Source organism: Chiloscyllium plagiosum, chromosome 24, assembly GCF_004010195.1.
Source record: "Chiloscyllium plagiosum isolate BGI_BamShark_2017 chromosome 24, ASM401019v2, whole genome shotgun sequence".
NCBI classification, from domain to species: Eukaryota; Metazoa; Chordata; class Chondrichthyes; order Orectolobiformes; family Hemiscylliidae; genus Chiloscyllium; species Chiloscyllium plagiosum.
This window is the reverse complement of record NC_057733.1, coordinates 17086407-17106076: the sequence shown is the minus strand read 5'-3', so window position 1 is coordinate 17106076 and position 19670 is coordinate 17086407. Positions and strand designations below refer to the sequence as shown.

The following is a 19670-nucleotide window of genomic DNA, read 5'->3' as shown; positions in this document are numbered from 1 at the left end:
TGTATTATGGTCACTACTTTCCAATGGCTCCTTCACTTCTAGGTCTCTGACCAATTCTGGTTCGTTGCACAATACCAGATCCAGAATTGCCTTCTCCCTGGTCGGCTCCAGCACCAGCTGCTCTAAGAATCCATCTCTGAGGCACTCCACAAAGTCTCTTTCTTGTGGCCCAATACCATCCTGATTCTCCCAGTCTACCTGCATGTTAAAATCCCTCATAACAACTGTAGTGACATCTTTGCAACAGGCCAATTTCAGCTCCTGATTTAACTTACATCCGACATCCAGACTACCGTTTGGGGGCCTGTAGATGACTCCCAAAAGGGTTTTTTTACCCTTAGTATTTCGAAGTTCTATCCACACTGACTCTACATCTCCTGACTCTAGGTCCCCCCACGCAAAGAACTGAATATCGTCCCTTACCAACAAGGCCACCCCACCCCCTCTGCCCGTCAGTCTGTCCTTACGATAACACGTGTATCCTTGAATATTCATTTCCCAGGCCCTGTCCACTTGAAGCCACGTCTGTTATCCCCACAATATCGTATCTGTCAATTTCCAAAAGAGCCTCAAGCTCATCCATCTTATGTCTAATGACTGACTTAACATTAACACCTTTTTTATGCAACTATCTGTTCTAGTCCAATCTTCTTCAGTGCAGGTAACCGCCATTGATCCTGTACTGTGAACAAAAGACCAATGTCAGCAACACCACTTTGTTATAATGGTTTCATGAGGCCTTCAGATTCTGTTCGGATAATCCGATTTTCAGATAATTGATATTTGGATAATCGAGTTTCCTCTGTATTCAAAACAGCATAATTAAATCTCGTCTGGGATAGAGTGAGTTCTGTGAGTATTCTATATTCTGTTCTTTGTGTTTCTTTCCCTAATTTTGTGAATAAATATTTGTCTGTTTTAAAACCTGGTAGTCAACTGAGCTAACTTACTCTGGGTAATTTTCACTGTACACTTACCAGGACAAATTGCAAAGTTACGGTCTGAGCTGCCCGTTTAAGAATGTTTTGAGTGGTCTGGCCTAGTCCATAACACAGACAATAGCTACAAGACTGAACGATGCTATAATTATTAGATGATCCCCATTAATCAGTAAATGGTTAGAACTAATGATCCCTTAATTTTGCAATCAAAGTTTTGCAAAGAGATTTTCATGAAATATGACAGCATGAACATTACTTGATTATTATGTTATTCTTTCTCCTAATGCTTAATTTCTTTTTGTGCTGAAAATAACATATATGTTAAATGGGTACACAGTCATATAATGATTCAGTTTCACTTAACTCCAAGTCACCAAGGCTAATGACACTGTTGAGAATTTGCTTTGAGTGGAATTTGAGACTTCATAAATATTTTAACGTAATGTAAAATGTTGTTTCTTTGAAGTATTTGAAACAATGTATAATTTCACAGAAACTGGGCATTCATGTTTATTATTAGTTTGGCAATACATTTAGGAGAGATTTCCTTTAAGAATACATTTCGAATCCGAATTGATCCGAGCACACACAAAGGCCCTTTTGGCTCATGGTGGCTATGCCAGTCATCAAGCACCTATCTGTTCTAGTCCCATTTCTCAGCATTTGGCCTGTAACCTTTTATGCTTTTATGGTGCTTTTACTAATCATTTAAATACTTATGAAATGCTGTAATACTTCTGAGGCATTAACTTCCAGATATCTGCCACCCTCTGGGTGAAAAGATTTCTTCCTTAAATCCCCTCTAAACTTCTTGCCCTTTAAATCCATGCCCATGTACTAAGGAGAAAAGTTCATTTGTATCTATGCCCCTCAGTTGTGTTTACATCAGTCATATACCCCCACCCCGACCCTCAGCTTTTTCATCTCTCAGGAAAACAGTCCCAGCCTGTCTGATCTATCTTCTGGGCTTAAGCCCTCTGGTGAACCTCCTCTGCACCCTCTCCCATGCAATCACATCCTTCCTGTAGTGTGATGACCAGACTTGCATACAGTATTCCCCCAGTATCCTGTACAGCTCAACTATCACCTTCCTGCTGTTGTATTTCATGTTTCATCTAAAAAAGGCAATATTCCATGTGCCTTCCTAATTACCTTACCTACTTACCTTGTCATCCTTAGGAATCTGTGGAAATTGCACATCAAGGTCACTCTGATGTTCTCCTCTTCCTAGAAACCTATCAATTGATGTGTACTCCCTTGCCTAGTTAGTCCTCCTAAAATGCGTCACCTCACATTTTTCAAGAATAATTCTATTTTCCATCTGTTCATCTGACTAATCCGTTGATAATGTTCTATGATCTAAGACTTTCCTCCTTGGTATTTAACACACCATATGTTTTTGTGACATCTCAGAAATGAAAGTGGAATTTGAAATGGTTAGCTGATGAAGTCTTTCTTTGCCTGATATACAATGTAATTTACCCCCAAGTAGACCTTATGAATTTTGATGATGCACATTTGGTTTCTGTGTAAGTGTTACTCTCGCTGAACTTCGCACTATTGGATTTGCATTATCCTAGATCACCAGGTGCTTGTTCATTGTGTCTTATTAAATTAGTTTTAATTCCTGCTATTTTAAGTTGATAAATTATTGTGCATGAGGGGAGCTTGGATAGCCCAAATGGCATTATCCTTGCAATATGTTGCCACAGATCCTTCACATGGACATTTAATGAACTAATGCTAGGAACTAATGATTTTGTCCAACCCCTCTCTCCCCCACCCCCACCCACCCCCTCCCTACTTTAAACATGTTTCTGCCACTCTATTTTAGTATTATCTTTCGATCTGTCATTCAGCAAAATTAAAGGTAGCCCTACTTTATGGAGACTTACGAAGTAAGTGGTATAAAGAATGTGGAATCAGAGGTTTGAGGCATGTGGTAGGGGATATTTGATGCGTTTCCAAATTTCTCATCTGTACACAGTAGCTATGCAAGTAATAAGGTATTTTCATGTCATACCAGTAACAATCAAATAATGCTACTTCTCTCCTCCGTCTTTGTACTTTTTTTTAAAAAGGGATGATAGGTTTAGCAGGTAAGGATTTTACCCAGCCAAAATATGTGTACAGTCAGAAAGTAAGTTGTGATTTTGAATCTTACTCAGTAATTAATATCTGAAATGAATTGACTTGCCTACTACATTAGAAAATAGGAGCAGATGTAAGACATTCAGCTTTTAGAATCTGCTCCACTGTTCATTGTGGTAATGGTTGATCATTCAACTCAATAGCCTCTTCCTTTTTTCCCTCATATCCTTTGATCCATTTAGCGCGCGTGCTATTTCCAACTCCTTCTTGAAGTCATACAATGTTTTGGCCTTTGAGGAGCAGGCGAGTCAATGTTTCGAGCATGAACTCTTCGTAGGAATGTTGATGAAGAGCTTATGCTCGAAACATGGACTGTCCTGCTCCTCGTATGCTGACTGACCGGCTGTACTTTTCCAGCACCACACTTTTCAACTCTGATCTCCAGCATCTGCAGTCCTCACTTTCTCCTAATGTTTTGGCCTTGACTACTTTCTGTGGTAGCAAATTCCACAAGCTCATTAGTTTCTGAATGAAAACATTTCTCCACATCTCAGTCCTAACTATCTTTGTATCTTTGTATCTTTAGACCGTGAGGCCTGATTCTGGAAACTCCTTGTGTGAGAGAAGAAATCTGGGCTGTGCACTTCTTGACCATATTTGCTCTCCCCTTTCCACCACACCTTGATCCATACCTGACAACATTATCACTTCTCCTTTGTTCCAAACTGCTATCACCAAAGTAATCTCCATTCATAAGATACGTCTTCTAATTCTTGTCATTCTGTACTTCCAGTTCTTAGGCTTCTTACGACCCCTCCACAGCCCAGTGCTTACTGACGTTGTCAACTGTATTGTTGTATTGAACAGTGTTTCCTTCACAGTTTCAACCTCACACAATGATCTCATCTGTAAAAGCTTATCTTTGATCCTCCATTCTCTCTAATTGCTGTTCCATTTCCTAAGGTCCTGAAATACATCTCCTTTCGTAGATTATGAGTTCACCAAAAACATTCTGTACAATTACAAAACAGTATTTCTCAGTCTCTCGTAGTCTTTCATATGAACTAATCTGTAATGCCACATTTAAAAAAATAAACGTTGCAGCCTAAATTTTAGCCTGCAGATGGGGTTAGGTTATCGCATTCCATGCAAGAAATTGCTTTAAGGTCAGGAAATCTTGGAAGAACAGGTTTCTTGGACATCCTATATTTTTCAACTGCAGTGTCCCTTTAAATTTCTGCCGGTTTTCACAGTAGTCAGTCGGACAGGTTGAAGTCCAGTTGGTTTGGAAGGCACCAACGTACTGCTGCAGCCAAGGAGAGCAGATTGGTCTACTTAGCAGGGACATGGGATTAGCAGAAATGTTTTGACAGCAACAGTTTTCTTATCATGAAAGTCCCACATTGGAAATAAATCACTCTGTTAACATATTTAAATCTGGTTCCTGCAGCACAACTGGAAGCCTGACATATAACTATTTAATGGTTGGCACATAAGTTGCCATTTTCCAAGGTTTTGGGAAACCTGGTACTGAAAAGGAACTGGGAGCTGAAGAAAATAAATTTTCCTTTTTGCAGCCCTTGTCAGCTAGCAGGAGCAGGAGAGCTCCTCCCAGCTCCTCAAGAAAACCTAAATTGGTCTCTTTGTCAGTCACATCCTGTATCTCCACCTTGCCACAATCCTAAACCTTTCTTCCTTTTCTGTCTCTCTTCTGAGCTTCAAATCATGATGTCTTGCTCCCTGTAGTAGTGACTAACCTCCTTCCCCCACCCCAGAATATGTTCACTTACTCTCTCCACCTTATGTCAATAGTTTTCCTCCATCTACTAAGGTGGATAATTAAAAAAAATTCAAGGTTCTAACCTTGCTGGTTTTATACAGTGCTGTTCTCACACCCCCTCATTCTCTCATTTGTGTATGCAAATATCTGAACTTATGTAATCTTAATTGCTATTCTATCTTGCGCACACCATTAGATTTCCTATATTGTTCACCACCCTTCAATGAAACAAAGCATTCCTTGAAAAGCTACTTTCATTCTATCCCACATAAAAATGCACTGGCCTATTGTCTAATTCTTGCTCATCTTTATTTGTTCCTTCGAATACCAAAATACTGTGAATGCTGGAGAGCAAAAAAGTGAAAGAATTGAAAACAGAGTTGGAGAAACACAGCTAGTTGGGCAGTATCTGTGGAGAGAAAAACTGTTTCAAATTCAGTGACTCTTTGGAACTGTGTACAGTGAACAATGAAACCTGTACAACTAAGCACTTGTGAACAGTCGCAAATAATTAATATTTTCTTTATCATACATGAAAGACTGAAAACGCAGTTACTAACAAATCACAAGCTATGGATAATCTTCAGCCTTTCAAGTTTATTTATATCTTAAAGTGCAGAACACAGGCTAATGTAATTATTTAAAATATTCAAATTATTTGATCCCGAAGTGATTCTGTTGAAGGAAATTTGTTTATTTGTTTTTCAATTCGTGTTTAGCTACAGAATTAACTGCCAGTGCACTCTTGATGGCCCCTGCAACCGTGAAAGATGGGCATGGGTGCAAAATGATGTATGGACTTCAAGGAAGCTAATTTTCGCCTATTTTCTCTTCCACATCTCCCGCTGTCCTTAAGTCTCACTTTTCTCCCTTCCCATGTTTGGCCTAACCTGGTACTGCTCCATAATTACATTTGGATTTTCATTGTTCAAAAATCCCACCAAGTGATATGTTTATTTGTTAAATCATTGAGAAAGGACAGAACACTGAATTAAAATCATGGAAGTGCAGCTGTGAGAGAGTTCTGCCTGGTGCAGGGATGCACTTAACCCCAGACCAGTGATATTAGATTAGATTAGGTTAGATTACTTAGTGTGGAAACAGGCCCTTCGGCCCAACAAGTCCACACCGACCCGCCGAAGCGTAACCCACCCAGACCCATTCCCCTACATTTACCCCTTCACCTAACACTACGGGCAATTTAGCATGGCCAGTTCACCTAACCTGCACGTTTTTGGATTGTGGGAGGAAACCAGAGCACCCGGAGGAAACCCACGCAGACACTGGGAGAATGTGCAAACTCCACACACACAGTCGCCTGAAGCGGGAATTGAACCTGGGTCTCTGGCACTGTGAGGCAGCAGTGCTAACCACTGTGCCACCGTGCCATCCATCAAGTTATTACATTCACATCTTTATATATGTTAAATACAGTGTGGTGTTAGCAAAGGCTGGGAAAAATGGTTTCAGATATTTTAAACTGTATTCCTTGCACTGACCACAATACTCTGTTTTTTACAATGGAACATTTTTCTCAAACACTGTCAGTGGTGGACCAAAGGGGTTGAGAAACATGCTGCTGTCATCTTTTCTACTTGCAATCTTTATGTTGTACTTGCAAGTCTGTGCTTGTAAAATATGTAAGTTTGAAAAATGCATAATTCTGTTCCTTTATCAAATGATGGCAACATTCTTTGTTTTTTAATTGATTTTTAAAAAATGTTTACTGTTTAATTTTATCTACAGGGATACATCTGGTCAGGGCAGGTTCTGCACCATCTTCCGTTCCTACTCTCGAGGAGCCCAGGTAAAGCAAACTATGTTTTTTGAACTAAAATTTGTATTATTGAACATGTTGTCTTCACGTGCTATACCTGAAGGTTGAATAGCATTTTTATTCACTAAGAGAATGCGTAAATAATTTTGAAGTGGAAGATGCAAGAGCAGTCCCAATTTAAAAAAGTTGATAATGTGAAGATAACGTTTATTTTGTTTTGAAAAAATGTTTTTTAAATTCCTGGTTGGGTATGTCTTCACTATTTATATGACACATTTTGGTTTGGTGAACCACTCTGAAATGTCCTGAAGTACTTCAGTTTCTATTTACCATCAATGGATCTCTCTTCCTGGTAAGCAATAGAATACAGTATGGATTCACATAAATTACTGCTTCATAGCTTGTTTAGCAAAAACTAATGACCATCTTTGCAAACTGCACAACAGCTTGATTAGTACAATGAAATAGATTTTAATTGAAATCTTGATGTAAATGTTAACTTTTCACTGTTTGAACTGCAATGTTTACAGTGCAACTGCTACATATGAAGTATATGTCTACATGAACTGATTGAAGATTTTAGTTTGCTAATCATGAGGTAACTTGACGATAGTAAAACACAGGTTTTTGGAAAAAAAAACCTTTAATCCTTTTAATTTTGAGAGAACTGTTTTTGTTCTTTGCTTTAGCTACATTTGTGGTTCATCTGTTCTGTTATCTCATGCAATTTATAAATCCAACACTAATTCCTTACTACAACATAACCACAAGTAATAAAGACTCATTTGACTCATGAGGTCAGCTTTTCACTCATGTACTGGTGATGCATAGCATTTCCCATGACCTTTCACTGTTTCAGTACTCTCAAACAGCTTGTTGGAGCAGCGTCCCAGCTTCCTGCAACTCTGTGCTGAGAACAGTGAAAATATCATCACCTTCCATAACAAGCATCACACAATTCAAACACACAATGGAAATATAATCTTTTTGCAACTACTGCCTTTTGGATGAGATATTAAATGAGACTCCGTCTCCATTTCAGTTAAGTGTAAAAGATGAGCAGGGCAGTACTCAATGACCCAACTAATCCAGTTCTGGCCTCTTCTACACCCTTGATTTTCATCATTCCTTGTCAATCAATTTCTATTCCCATGAACGTAAGCACTGGAATTCTCTTTTCCCCCAAAGTTTTCCATCTCTTGAATCTTCTGATAACACTTGTGTATGATGCTTTACAATGTTTTACGACATTAAAGTTGTAATATAAATATAAATTGTTCTTGTATTACCTGTTGACGTTTTGTTAATGGCTCAATTTTGAATGTTTGATATCTCGTGGGATATCAATAGTTATTCTATTCTATTCTATTCATGTCCACCTTCATTATTACTCATTACATTTGCAGAGATAGTTGTTGCCATCCTATCTGGTCATTGTACAGTACTTCAGGCATGTCCTGTTCTCAGATTTTGATCTTTGGTAGCTGTAGTAGGGGTAGAGAACACATTGTAAAGTTCACATATATTTATTTTTCCTTATTTTTGGACTGTGGATCAGAAGTGGAAAAAATATTGCTATCCATCAAAGAGCCTGTTAAATGAAAGTGACTACAGCTTTTAAAATTCATTAACTATCTAAGTAGTAAACAAGTCCAATAAATTAAGGTAACAGGTGCACAAGAATCTATGGATCAGATTTTCAGAGGTAATCTCTTTGCAGTCCACTGGGTTGTGAATGGGTTCTGTTCTGGAGTCCAACTCAAAATGTATCCCTAAAGTAGAGGAGCACAATTAGGCCATTTAGCTCATTAAGTCTGCTCTGCCATTCAATCATGGCTGACATGTTTCTCAACCCCATTTCTCCTGCCTTCTCCCTGTAACTTTTGATACGCTTGGATGCAAGCAGATTTAATTGCAACATTCATTGAATGGAATAAATACGTGAAGGGAAAATATACAAAGTTCTGGCTTGAAAGCAGTGGAACGTGTTCAAGTGAACACTCTACTGTTAAGCTGGCACAGGGACAATGGATTAATTGGTCACCTTGCATATGGTATCCATCTATATTTCAATATTACATAAAAGAACCAAATGCAGAACAATTTTTTAAAATTACTTTTCATTGTTCTGAATAAAGTGCATCTTCCTTGCAGCCAGAAGTTTGTGTACTCTTGGTCATAGATCTTTCCAGTTAATCTTTCTACTTCCACTATATTTACTATTATAAAGCACAATTTGGGTAGCATAGACAAGAAAATGTATTTTTGTTAATTTGAGCTTTGAGCTTGGAAGATATAGCTGTGATGTCTGATGTTCCATTTAGCAGCCTAGGGTAAGAAATGTGATAAGGAAGTTTGAATCACCAGCAACATAGAGATTGAAGAAAGAAACATAATGAATGGTACAGATGGAATGTTTAATTTAGTTGCATTTGTAGAAAGCAATTGAGAAATAATCTGTAAATAACTTTTAAAAGGTTATTAATAAAGAGTAAAACATCGAATGATAACGTTGTCATCAGTGGCTTACAACTTTGTGACTAACATCACATCATTTCTGATACTTTACACTGTTTGACAAAATCATTCTAAAATTAGCAAACTGTCCAAAGGCAACAAGTCTTAAAGGGGATGCCCATATTAAAAAGCCAAAATGCATAAAAAATTTGCATTAACCATATTTTACTATCTAAATTTCATATAGTATTTACTTTGTTTATTTGCAGTTGTGTCAGCCCACCTTAAACATTCAATTCCTCCATACTTAGTAACAGCAGTGCATATCATTTATAAGATGCACTGCAGTGATTCTTCAAGCCACCTTCAAACCTTTCAAACCTTGATTTGGACCATAGAGAAGGACAATAACAACAAATGCATGGAAATGCCACCATCTGCAAGTCATACATAATACTGACTTGTAAATATATCCCTGTTCTTTTTGCTGTCTTTGGACCAAAGTTGTACTTGCTAGCATAGTATAGATATACCTACACAGATGAACTGCAGCAGGTGAAGAAGTTAGCTCATCACAACCTTCTCAAGGGTAGTTGGGATGTGTAATAAATGCTGGCATAGCCAGTGAAACCAGCATTCAGTGCATGAATTGTTTAAAAAATGCTGACAAAATAAAAGTACTGAAAATCCAAACAAGAAAGGAACCAAAATAACTGCAGCTTAAAAATAATGTGGAGCCAAGACAAAGGAAGAAGAGCAGAAAAATAAAAGTATGAAAAATTAAAGTCAGAAGAATAAAGTCATGCGTAGTGTGAAGAAAATAAATGAATATAGGAATGAAAATATGTTTTAAGTGAGAAGATAGGCATTGCTAGCTGGGTAGGTATGTCAGAGAATGCCTTGTCAGAAAACTTTCTTTTGTAAATTGTGAAATATTTAGGAAACAATTGGATTGTTATCATCTGCCTTTGATTTTCATAGGGTGTCATCTTGGTCTACGACATTACAAATCGTTGGTCATTTGATGGTATTGACAGGTGGATCAAAGAAATAGATGAGGTAAGGCACCTTTCATCTCTAGTGGTTCATGAGCAAAGGTGACTAACCTAAATACTGAAGAAGAATGAAGATAATTTTATTGGAATTTCAACTGGAGATAAATGGAGAACATAGAACAGTACAGAAAAGGAATTGGCCTTTCAGCCTACTGCATCTATGCTGATCATGCTGCCATTCTAAACTAATCCTATCTGCCAGCACATGGTTCATATTCCTCTATTCTCCATCTATTAATCTGTCTAAATGCCTCTTAAATGTTGCTATCATATCTACTTCCATCAACTTCCCTGACAGTGCATTCCGGGCATTATCTGTATTTAAAAAAAATTGCCTTGCACATCTTTTAAACTTGTCCCACTCACTTTAAACCCATACCCCTTAGTATTTGACATTTCCACCTGGGAAAAATACTCAAATTATCCATCCTATCTATACCTCTCGAAATCTTCTAAACTTCTATCAAGTTGCCCCCTCAGCCTCTGATGCTCTTGTGAAAATAATCCAAGCTTGTTCAACCTCTCCATATAACTAATACACTCCAATCCAGGCCACATCCTGGTAAACCTCTTTTGCAAAATCTCCAAAGCTTCCACATCCTTCCTGTGAACACTCTAAATGTGACACAGTTAAAATTTCTTATACAGCTGTAATGTAATTTGTCAACTTGTATATTCTGCTGAAGGTAAGCAAGCCATATGCCATCTTGACCACTTGATACAAGTGTTGTCACTTTCAGGGAGGTATGGACTTGCGCCTCATGATCTCACTGTATATTAATGATCCTAAAGATCATGTCATTTACAGTATTCCTTACTCTTGAATTTGATCTCCCAAAATGCATCACCTCACACTTGTCTGGATTAAGCTCCATCTGTCATTTCTCCACCCAGTTTACCAACCAATGTATATCCTGCTGTACCCTTTGACAACCTTCCTCACTATCCAGAGCTCACCATCAATTTTCATATATGTACAAAATTACTTATTAGACTACCTCCATTTTCATCCAAATCATTTATATCGATTGCAAACAACAGAGGTCCCTTTCCACTGATCCTTGCAGAACACCACAGTTAGAAAAACATCCCTCCACAGCTACTGTCTATGACCAAGCCAATTTTATATCCAACTTACTAACTCACTGTGGATCTCATGTAACTTAATCTTCTGGAGAAGGCTACTAAGGGATCTTGTCAAATGCTTTAGTAAAGTCCACTTAGACAACATCCAGTGCACTAGCCTTAACCATCTTTGTCACATCCTTGAAAACTCAATCAAATTTGTGAGACAAGATCTCACCCACATAAAGCCATGCTGACTATCTGTAATAAGGTCATTCTTTTCCAAATGCGAGGAAATCCCGTCACTAAGAATCTTTTCTAATAATTTCCATTCCTTTGATGTAAGGCTTACTGGCCTATGATTTTCTGGATTACCCCTGTTGCCCTTCTTAAACAAAGAAACATCATTCACTGTTCTCCAGTCTTTTGACAGTTTTGGCCTGCTGGATCTCTGTCAAGGCTCCAGCAATATCTTCCCTTAGCTCCCTCTGTAACCTAGGATAAATCTGTCTCTGTTCTGATTTATGCAATAAAAAAGGAGTCTTATGAAGATAATGCTTTCATACAATTGGTGCATTAAATTGTAATACAGAACTTGTTGTTATGATGGACTAATTCAAATAGGTTTGTGTTAGTCAAGTTATTTCTGGTTTGAGTCCAAAGATTTGCAGGTTAGGTGAATTGGTCATGTTAAATTGCCCAAAGATGTGTAGGTTAGGTGAGTTAGTCATGGTAATGTAAAGTAATAGGATAGGCGAATGGGTCCGGGTAGGATACTCTTCAGAAGGTCGGTGTGAACATGTTGGGCCTAATGACCTGTTTCCATGCTGTCGGGATTCTATGATAAAAAGAGAGCAATATTCTTAAATTGAAACATGAACTAAGAAAAAAGGAAGTTGAATGAAATCATGAACACTACTAACAAAAGGTTAGTTGACCTCCGTGTTTGTTTTTCTGTGTATGTTGGATTTGCAGAATATTATTTCATGAGGACCAATTGAATCCAAGTATCATTATAATCTTGATCCTATGATGGACAAAAGAGATGAATTTGTGTGGTGAGGTATGGGTGTCTTCCACTTGGTACTTCAGGCAGAAGATGGATGCAAATGTTTCATCTTTCACTTTTGCAGTGTGTTGTATTTTCTCTACTTTTATTGAAGATGGAGTTGTTAATGGAGAAGCATTCTCCCATTTGTTTAACTGCCCACCACTATTCAAACCTGCATTCAACAGAACTGCAAAATATTGATTTGACCAGTTGGTTCTGAGATTATTTAGCTTTACCATATAGCATGCTGCTCCACAATTTGTTTTTTTACATGCAGCCTCATGGGCTAGCAGGTTTGGATCTTGTGTTTAGGTATAGTTGGTCCAATCATGCTCTCCTGCAATCTTTGTTGAACCAATATTGGTCCCTTGACTTATTGGGTTCTGGTAGAATGGATTTGTCAGTCGGGTAAATTGAAAATGTTGGATATTCAGTTTTCATGGGACAACTTCAGCAATAGTGAGGCTTGAGTTCCAGTGCACTCTACCACTAAGTTGAACCTAATGTGAAGACTCAACGGCTATGCTATGGTTACTCCTGCCAATACCTTCATGGACAGATCTATCTTTGATGATTAGATTAGTAAGAATGCATATTTTACTCAAATAGTCTTTTGAGATTGTTCTCCCCATTTTGGAACAAATTCCAGATGTTAGTGAGAAGTACTCTCCTTGGTCAATGTAGAATAGATGCCTGGTTTTATTCTTGTATATTGTTGAATGGCTTGCGAGTCATTTCACAAGACAGTTAAGAATCATCCATACTACTGTGGTTCTGGAGAACTGGATCATTTGTCCACACATCTGAACTTCTAATTCACTCACAAAACAACTCTTTGAGTAATGTTCTGATTTCCTTTACTCAGCATGCCCCAGGTGTACCTAAGATCCTGGTTGGAAATCGTCTTCACTTAGCCTTTAAGCGGCAGGTATCAACAGAACAGGCTCAGGCTTATGCTGAACGGCAAGGCATGACATTCTTTGAAGTTAGCCCTTTGTGCAACTTTAACATCATTGAGTCATTCACAGAATTGGCAAGGATCGTGTTAATGCGGCATGGAATGGACAGGCTTTGGAGGCCTAACCGAGGTAAGATTTTAATTTTCTTAATGCTGTTAAGTTAGAGAAATTTATTTTTCCTCTCCAAAGTTATAAGAGATAAGGTGCCAACACCCAAAATGAAACTCTTAAAATATTATAACTGTATATACAGGAACTCTTTTTCTATTTGTAATTGTGGTGTTTATTACAACCTGAAATCAGTACAAAATGCTACCTTCCAGATGTTTCAATCATAAATTGAAATAATCATCCCTCTCCCTTGGTGCACAGTCTAGCTAGATGTCAATGGCTTGTCAATTCCGAGCTATGCGTCAGATTTCATTACAACGATCAAGGCAACTAAGTTGCACTGAGGTCTGTTTTCACTCCTTACTCCCACCACCAAATGGAACTATTAGGGATGTCTTCATTGCCTTTGGATTACATTTCTTCTGTTGTCTTTTGCTGACTGTGTCTTGTCATCCATTGTCCCTGTCACTGGGCTACATTGGCTCAGGATATATCTGACGATAGGCCATTATCTTGTTTCAGCCTTGATGCCTATCCCTTTGAAATCCTCATCTTTTATTGCTCTCCTGATGCTTCCATCAACCCCTCACTCCATATAGCTAAAATTAACTAATTTAGTATGACATTGGAAGAAGATAATTGTGGGTTTCTTTTCTCCGCTATCTGTTTTCTTCTGAGATGCTGCTCCCTATTTTTCCCCTAACCATGAACAGCATGTGCGAGCAGACTCATGAACATTTTAGCAACTAAAATTGAGACACACCAATCAAAAGAGATCCCCACCATGCCTCAGCATTCACGCTCTCTCTAAAAAGAAAGAAAAGCATGCATTTACATAGTATCTTTCATGGCCTGATGTTTCAAGTGCTTTCCAGCTAAGCAGATAATTTTATAGTAACGCTTTCTTCAAAGCCATTTTGTCAATGAGGCTCACCTTTTGCTTTCTTGATCCCATTTCCACCAAATCGTTGACCAATCACCTTGGATTTTTAGACTCTTTACATTACATTGGAATTGCTTTCCCCATCTTGGGTAATGTCTCATTCCCATTGCCTCTTCTTTCCTTTGTCATAGAGATATACAGCACGGAAGCAGACCATTATGGGAGGCACGGTGGCTAGCACTGCTGCCTCACAGCGCCAGAGACCGGGGTTCAATTTCCGCCTCAGGCAACTGTCTGTGTGGAGTTTGCACATTCTTCTTGTGTCTATGTGGGTTTCCTCCGGGTGGTCCGGTTTCCTCACAGTCCAAAGATGTGCAGGTTAGGTGAATTGGCCATGCTAAATTGCCCGTAGTGTTAGGTGAAGGGGTAAGTGTAAGGGAATGGGTCTGGGTGAGTTGCTCTCCAGAGGGTCGGTGTGGTCTTGTTGGGCTGAAGGGCCTGTTTCCACACTGTAAGTGATCTAATCTAATATTTCTATCCAAGTCGTCCATGCCGACCAGATATCCTAACCTAATCTAGTCCCATTTGCCAGCCCTTGGCCCATATCTTTCAAAACCCTTCCTATTCAAGTACTCCTGCAGATGCCTTTTAAATGCTGTAATTGTACCAGCCTCCACCACTTCCTTTGGCAGCGCATTCCATACATGCACCACCCTCTGTGTGCAGAAGTTGTCCCTTAGGTCCCTTTCATATCTTTCCCTTTTCACCTTGAGTCCTGGACTCCCCAATCCCAGGAAAAGACCTTGTTTATTTATCCTATCTATGCCCCTTTCCTTTATCATGCCCAAAATCAGTTTCACCTTTTTTTTTTGTTTCTTTGCTCCACAATTGCATGCCAGTCCTTTTTCATCCTCTTTATTTCTCTCCATCCAAATCAGGTTGTTTGTAACTTCTCTTTTAAATTTTTTCTTTAGTTTGTGTCTCTTAATTTACTTGCGTTTACTGGTTAGTGTGTAGAGAATTGGTTGGATTGCCATATGAAAATTATTGCTTTTAAGCAAGTTCTTGTCATAGATCCATAAAGTCATTTGAATCAATGGAGTTTAACCATTTTAATCCAACTTATTGGTGTTTTTTATTTGAAGGAGTAACATGCTGTGTGTATAAAAGGGAGCCTGTAGATGTACTTGGATTTCCAAAAGGCATTTGGAAAGGAGTCATAAAGATGATTGCACAAAGTAGGGGTTCATTTTATAGTGGGTGACTTGTTAGTATGGATAGGAAATTGGCAAGCTCACAGAAAACAATGTGTATGTGCAAATGGGTCTTCTTCTCACTTTCAGAATGTTACAATGAAGTTCCACAAAGATTTTGATTAGATTAGATTACAAGATTAGATTAGATTACATTACATTACAGTGTGGAAACAGGCCCTTCGGCCCAAAAAGTCACGGGGAGAACGTGCAAACTCCACACAGTCAGTCGTCTGAGGTGGGAAATGAACCCGGGTCTCTGGCGCTGTGAGGCAGCAGTGCTAACCACTGTGCCACCGTGCTGCCCACTATGTCACATGTTCTCCCCGTGTCTGCGTGGGTTTCCTCCGGGTGCTCCGGTTTCCTCCCATAGTCCAAAGATGTGCAGGTTAGGTGAATTGGCCATGCTAAATTGCCCGTAGTGTTAGGTAAGGGGTAAATGGAGGGGTATGGGTGGGTTGCGCTTCAGCGGGTCGGTGCGGACTTGTTGGGCTGAAGGGCCTGTTTCCATACTGTAATGTAATTAATTTTGCTGGGGCCTCATCTTTTTACAATTTATATCATTGATTTAGAGGAGGAGAGTGTCCACATGGTAGCTAAAATTTCAGATGACACAAAGATAGGTAGTAAAGTATGCGATGAAGAACACAAGGATAGGAAATATACATATCAAAATGTGTTACAGTGAATGGGCAAATATCAGGCAGATGGAGCATAACGTGGTAACATGTTCACTTTGCAATAAGGATAAGTAAGAGTATTACTTAAGTAGAGAATAACTGCAAATATGCAGTTCTGGAGTGAGTCATAACACGTTAATATGCAAGTACAATAAGCAATTGTGAGCATTTCTTTATTACAAGAGGGATTGAATATAAAAGCAATAATGTTATGCTTTAGTTTTACAGTGTAATGATGAGATCATATCCTGAATACTGTGTACAATTTTGATTTCCTTATTTAAGAAATGATGTAAATCTGTTGGAGGTATTTCAGAGATGATTTATGAGACTGATGCCGAGAATGAGTGGATTGTCTCCAGAGGAAACATTGGGCAGACTTGGATATATTCCCACCGGAGTATGAGAATTGACTTGATTGAATTGAATAAGATGTTGAATATAATGGCTCTTGATATAATGGTTCTGAAAATAATGTCTCTCCTGTGGGTATGTAGGAAGACCACTTTAAAAATTAGAGATCACTCTTTTAGGCAAAGATGAGGAGAACTTTGTTTTCTATGTTGTCCAAATTTGGAGCTTTCTGCCTTCAAAGGTAGTGGAGACAAGATTATTAAATACTTTTAAGGCAAAGATAGATTCTTGTTAGGCAGGACAATCAAAGGTTATGGGGGTTGGATAGGAATATAGAATATGAAACATGAACAGATCAGCCATGATCTTGTTGATCGATTGGGACAGACTCAACAGGTTGAATAACCTAATATTGCTTCAAATTCCATGTTCGTATGAGTACACTGGAATATCTATCACAAGTTTATAAGTCTGTAATCTACAAAAGCCAGAGGATTCATGAAGTATCTATTGGTTCACAGCAATCAGTTACAATCAAGGAGCAGATAGAAGAATATATTGCCCAAGTTATGAACAATCTTGAAGGGAGTGCAGGAGTTTGAGAGTTATCTTGACCTGCAACTTAATTTTTATTGATTTACTCAAAAATATGAATTCATATCAAATTTGCCAAGCTGAATCAAGCATTTATTTAAAAGCTTGTTACAGGGTACGCAAGATTGAACCATGAGTTATGCTGAGTGGTCAGTTTAAAACAACAGATTGAAAGAAAATCTGCTTTCCTGGACAGGCAACCTAGCTTTGGAATGTATAGTATGCTGCCACCATCTGGTGAATGGACTAACAAACAATGCACTAAACTTTCACATTTAACAGTATTCTTATTAAACGGTGCTAGAATTGCAGTTAACTCTCCAGGTGAGGGGGATCAAACTGAAACCTCTTTCTATTCTACTATGGTAATGAATATCTTTGTTAGGGCAGTAAATGTTTCATTCTGAGACTTCCATTTTTCATTTTGCTATTTTTTCAGGACCATGTTTCTCAATAATATACTTTCAGGACATATGATTAAGAAAATTGGGACTAGGCTTCAATTTGTGATGATCTAAAAGCAGAAATGTTTCTCACACTGATGCAAATAAGCACTTTACAATTTTCAATGATAAATCTTTTTATTGTCCCATTATTTGTTTCAGTGATTTCACTGTATATGATCTGTTCCCCACCTTACCCCAACTGCTCACCTGCAGGCAGTTAAACTATCTCATCAGATCAGGAAACCCAATTAACCTCATTCAGGTCTCCTTCCTCAGGATCTGAACATATTTAGTTGCCTTGCCTGCCTTTTGGGGTCGTTTGCTAGCCCAACCTTGGCCTGTCTGGAGCAAGATCAGAAAACCAAATTTAGTGTAGCCTGAAATTCAAATCTTTTATTTCTTGCAATAAATTAGCAGTATATTGCTATTGGGATTGATTCTTGGTGGTTCTTGAGGCCTGTTATAACTACTCCAAGGTAACTAATTCTTATCTCTGATGTATTGTTTTCTTTGCAGTGCTAAGCCTACAAGATCTGTGTTGCCGAGCCATTGTTTCATGCACGCATGTACATCTAGTGGACAAACTACCCCTTCCTGTTACCTTAAAGAGTCACCTTAAGTCTTTTTCTATGGCCAATGGACTGAATGCTAGGATGATGCATGGACGTTCCTACTCTCTAACTCCTAATGGTGGCAAGCAAAGTAGTCTGAAGAAATCCAAGATCATTCGTCCTTCCCAAAGTCCGACACAGAGCTGCAGTCGAAACAGCTGTAAAATCTCTTAGCTATGTCCATGTGTTATAAACGAACATTGTATATCTGATCACTACATATGCCACCTTGCCATGCCAGTATCTTGGCTGTTGCAGTAAGAGAACTTCTTCAACAAGTAGAAATGAAAAGGGCCCATAAACTGTTGGTTCAAAGTTTGCACAAGGGAGTAAGAAATTATGCTGCTAATTTAAAAAGTGATTGCAAAAGGTGTGTTACTCACAGGGATCTCTGATTCTCTGGACTGATTGTTTAAATTGAGATGGGAACGAAAGTTTGTTTTATCGTAGTTCAAAGTCAATATTATACTTGTCCATTTTTATGAGAACCAGACAATTGAATTGTATCTGATTGATTGATTGTTTTGAGTAGATTGGAGGAATTAGGCATGTGTGATGTTGTTGAATATTTAAAGTTATACTTGGAGTTGGAATTTTAATTGCACTGTAAGCTATACTCTGTTTTCAAAACATTCTTAAATATTGAAACCAGGAAAGGATTCTTCCTGACAGTTGAAGGTCTGTTTCTGGGAATGTGACTTGTCTTGACAATTTGCAGCCATCCAGAAAATAACCTTCAAATTTGTATGTAAAAATCATATGCTGAGAATTATTATGAATTTGTACATTAATCCATTTTCAAGTTCCTCTGGTGGTTGTTAACTATTGTGGATTAATACTAACTTGGTCATTTGTAAATATAATTTTCCTTGTGGGACTACAATTTGTTGTTTTGTACAGAAAGAAAAAAAACACTATTAAACTAAGATGTATAATGCTAAGCTGACCAGAAATGCCAAAGATGATGATGGTAGAAATGTTAACAGTATGTGGTCAAAGATTTCTGAGTTAATTATCCATAATGTTTTGTAATTAAAATATCTTTTGGGGGAAAATGTTTTTCTCACCAGAAGTGTACTTTAAAATGATAGTATATGTGTCTGTTTTAAAAAGATTGAAATATCAACCTAGGTTTTCCTGTCATATTGCTGATGGTGGCTCAATTATTTGAGTGGGTTACTGGTAGCTTTCCAGCCTGGGCCATTGTTCTATGGTGGGTTTCATAAACAAAATGCTTCTGTTACAAAGAGTAAAGATGCAGTTACTTTAAGTACCTGCATCTTGATGAAATGCAAAAAGTTTGGAGAAGTGGCGTAACTGCCAATAATTCTTGTATTCAATTCTGTATTTGCATTTGCATTCTATGTGTAAGTTTTGAATTGTACTTTACCTCAATATTTCTACAGGAAACACATGTCTGTATTTGATCAAGTGTCACAAAGGAAAAAGTGGCCTGTCTGTACCAACTGATAGTCAATTACATATGTTGATTTTGACCACATCAGTGAAAAACTCAATACTTTGATTCGTTCTGCCTTCCTTTCTGAAGAACGATCTCTGCT

General features: G+C 38.2%; 1 protein-coding gene across 1 annotated transcript in view; it reads left to right on the top strand.

Moving 5' to 3' along the window:
* The window catches only part of LOC122562038 (ras-related protein Rab-40B), a 70094-nt gene extending 50901 nt beyond the window's left edge, over window positions 1-19193 (top strand). Inside the window, exons 3-6 of the mRNA XM_043714483.1 lie at window positions 6559-6619; window positions 10028-10105; window positions 13083-13305; window positions 18014-19193. Coding sequence (XP_043570418.1) covers window positions 6559-6619; window positions 10028-10105; window positions 13083-13305; window positions 18014-18282 — 631 coding nt within the window. The 3' untranslated portion in view covers window positions 18283-19193. The remainder of the gene's footprint in view (window positions 1-6558; window positions 6620-10027; window positions 10106-13082; window positions 13306-18013) is intronic.
* The last annotated feature ends 477 nt before the right edge of the window (window positions 19194-19670 follow it).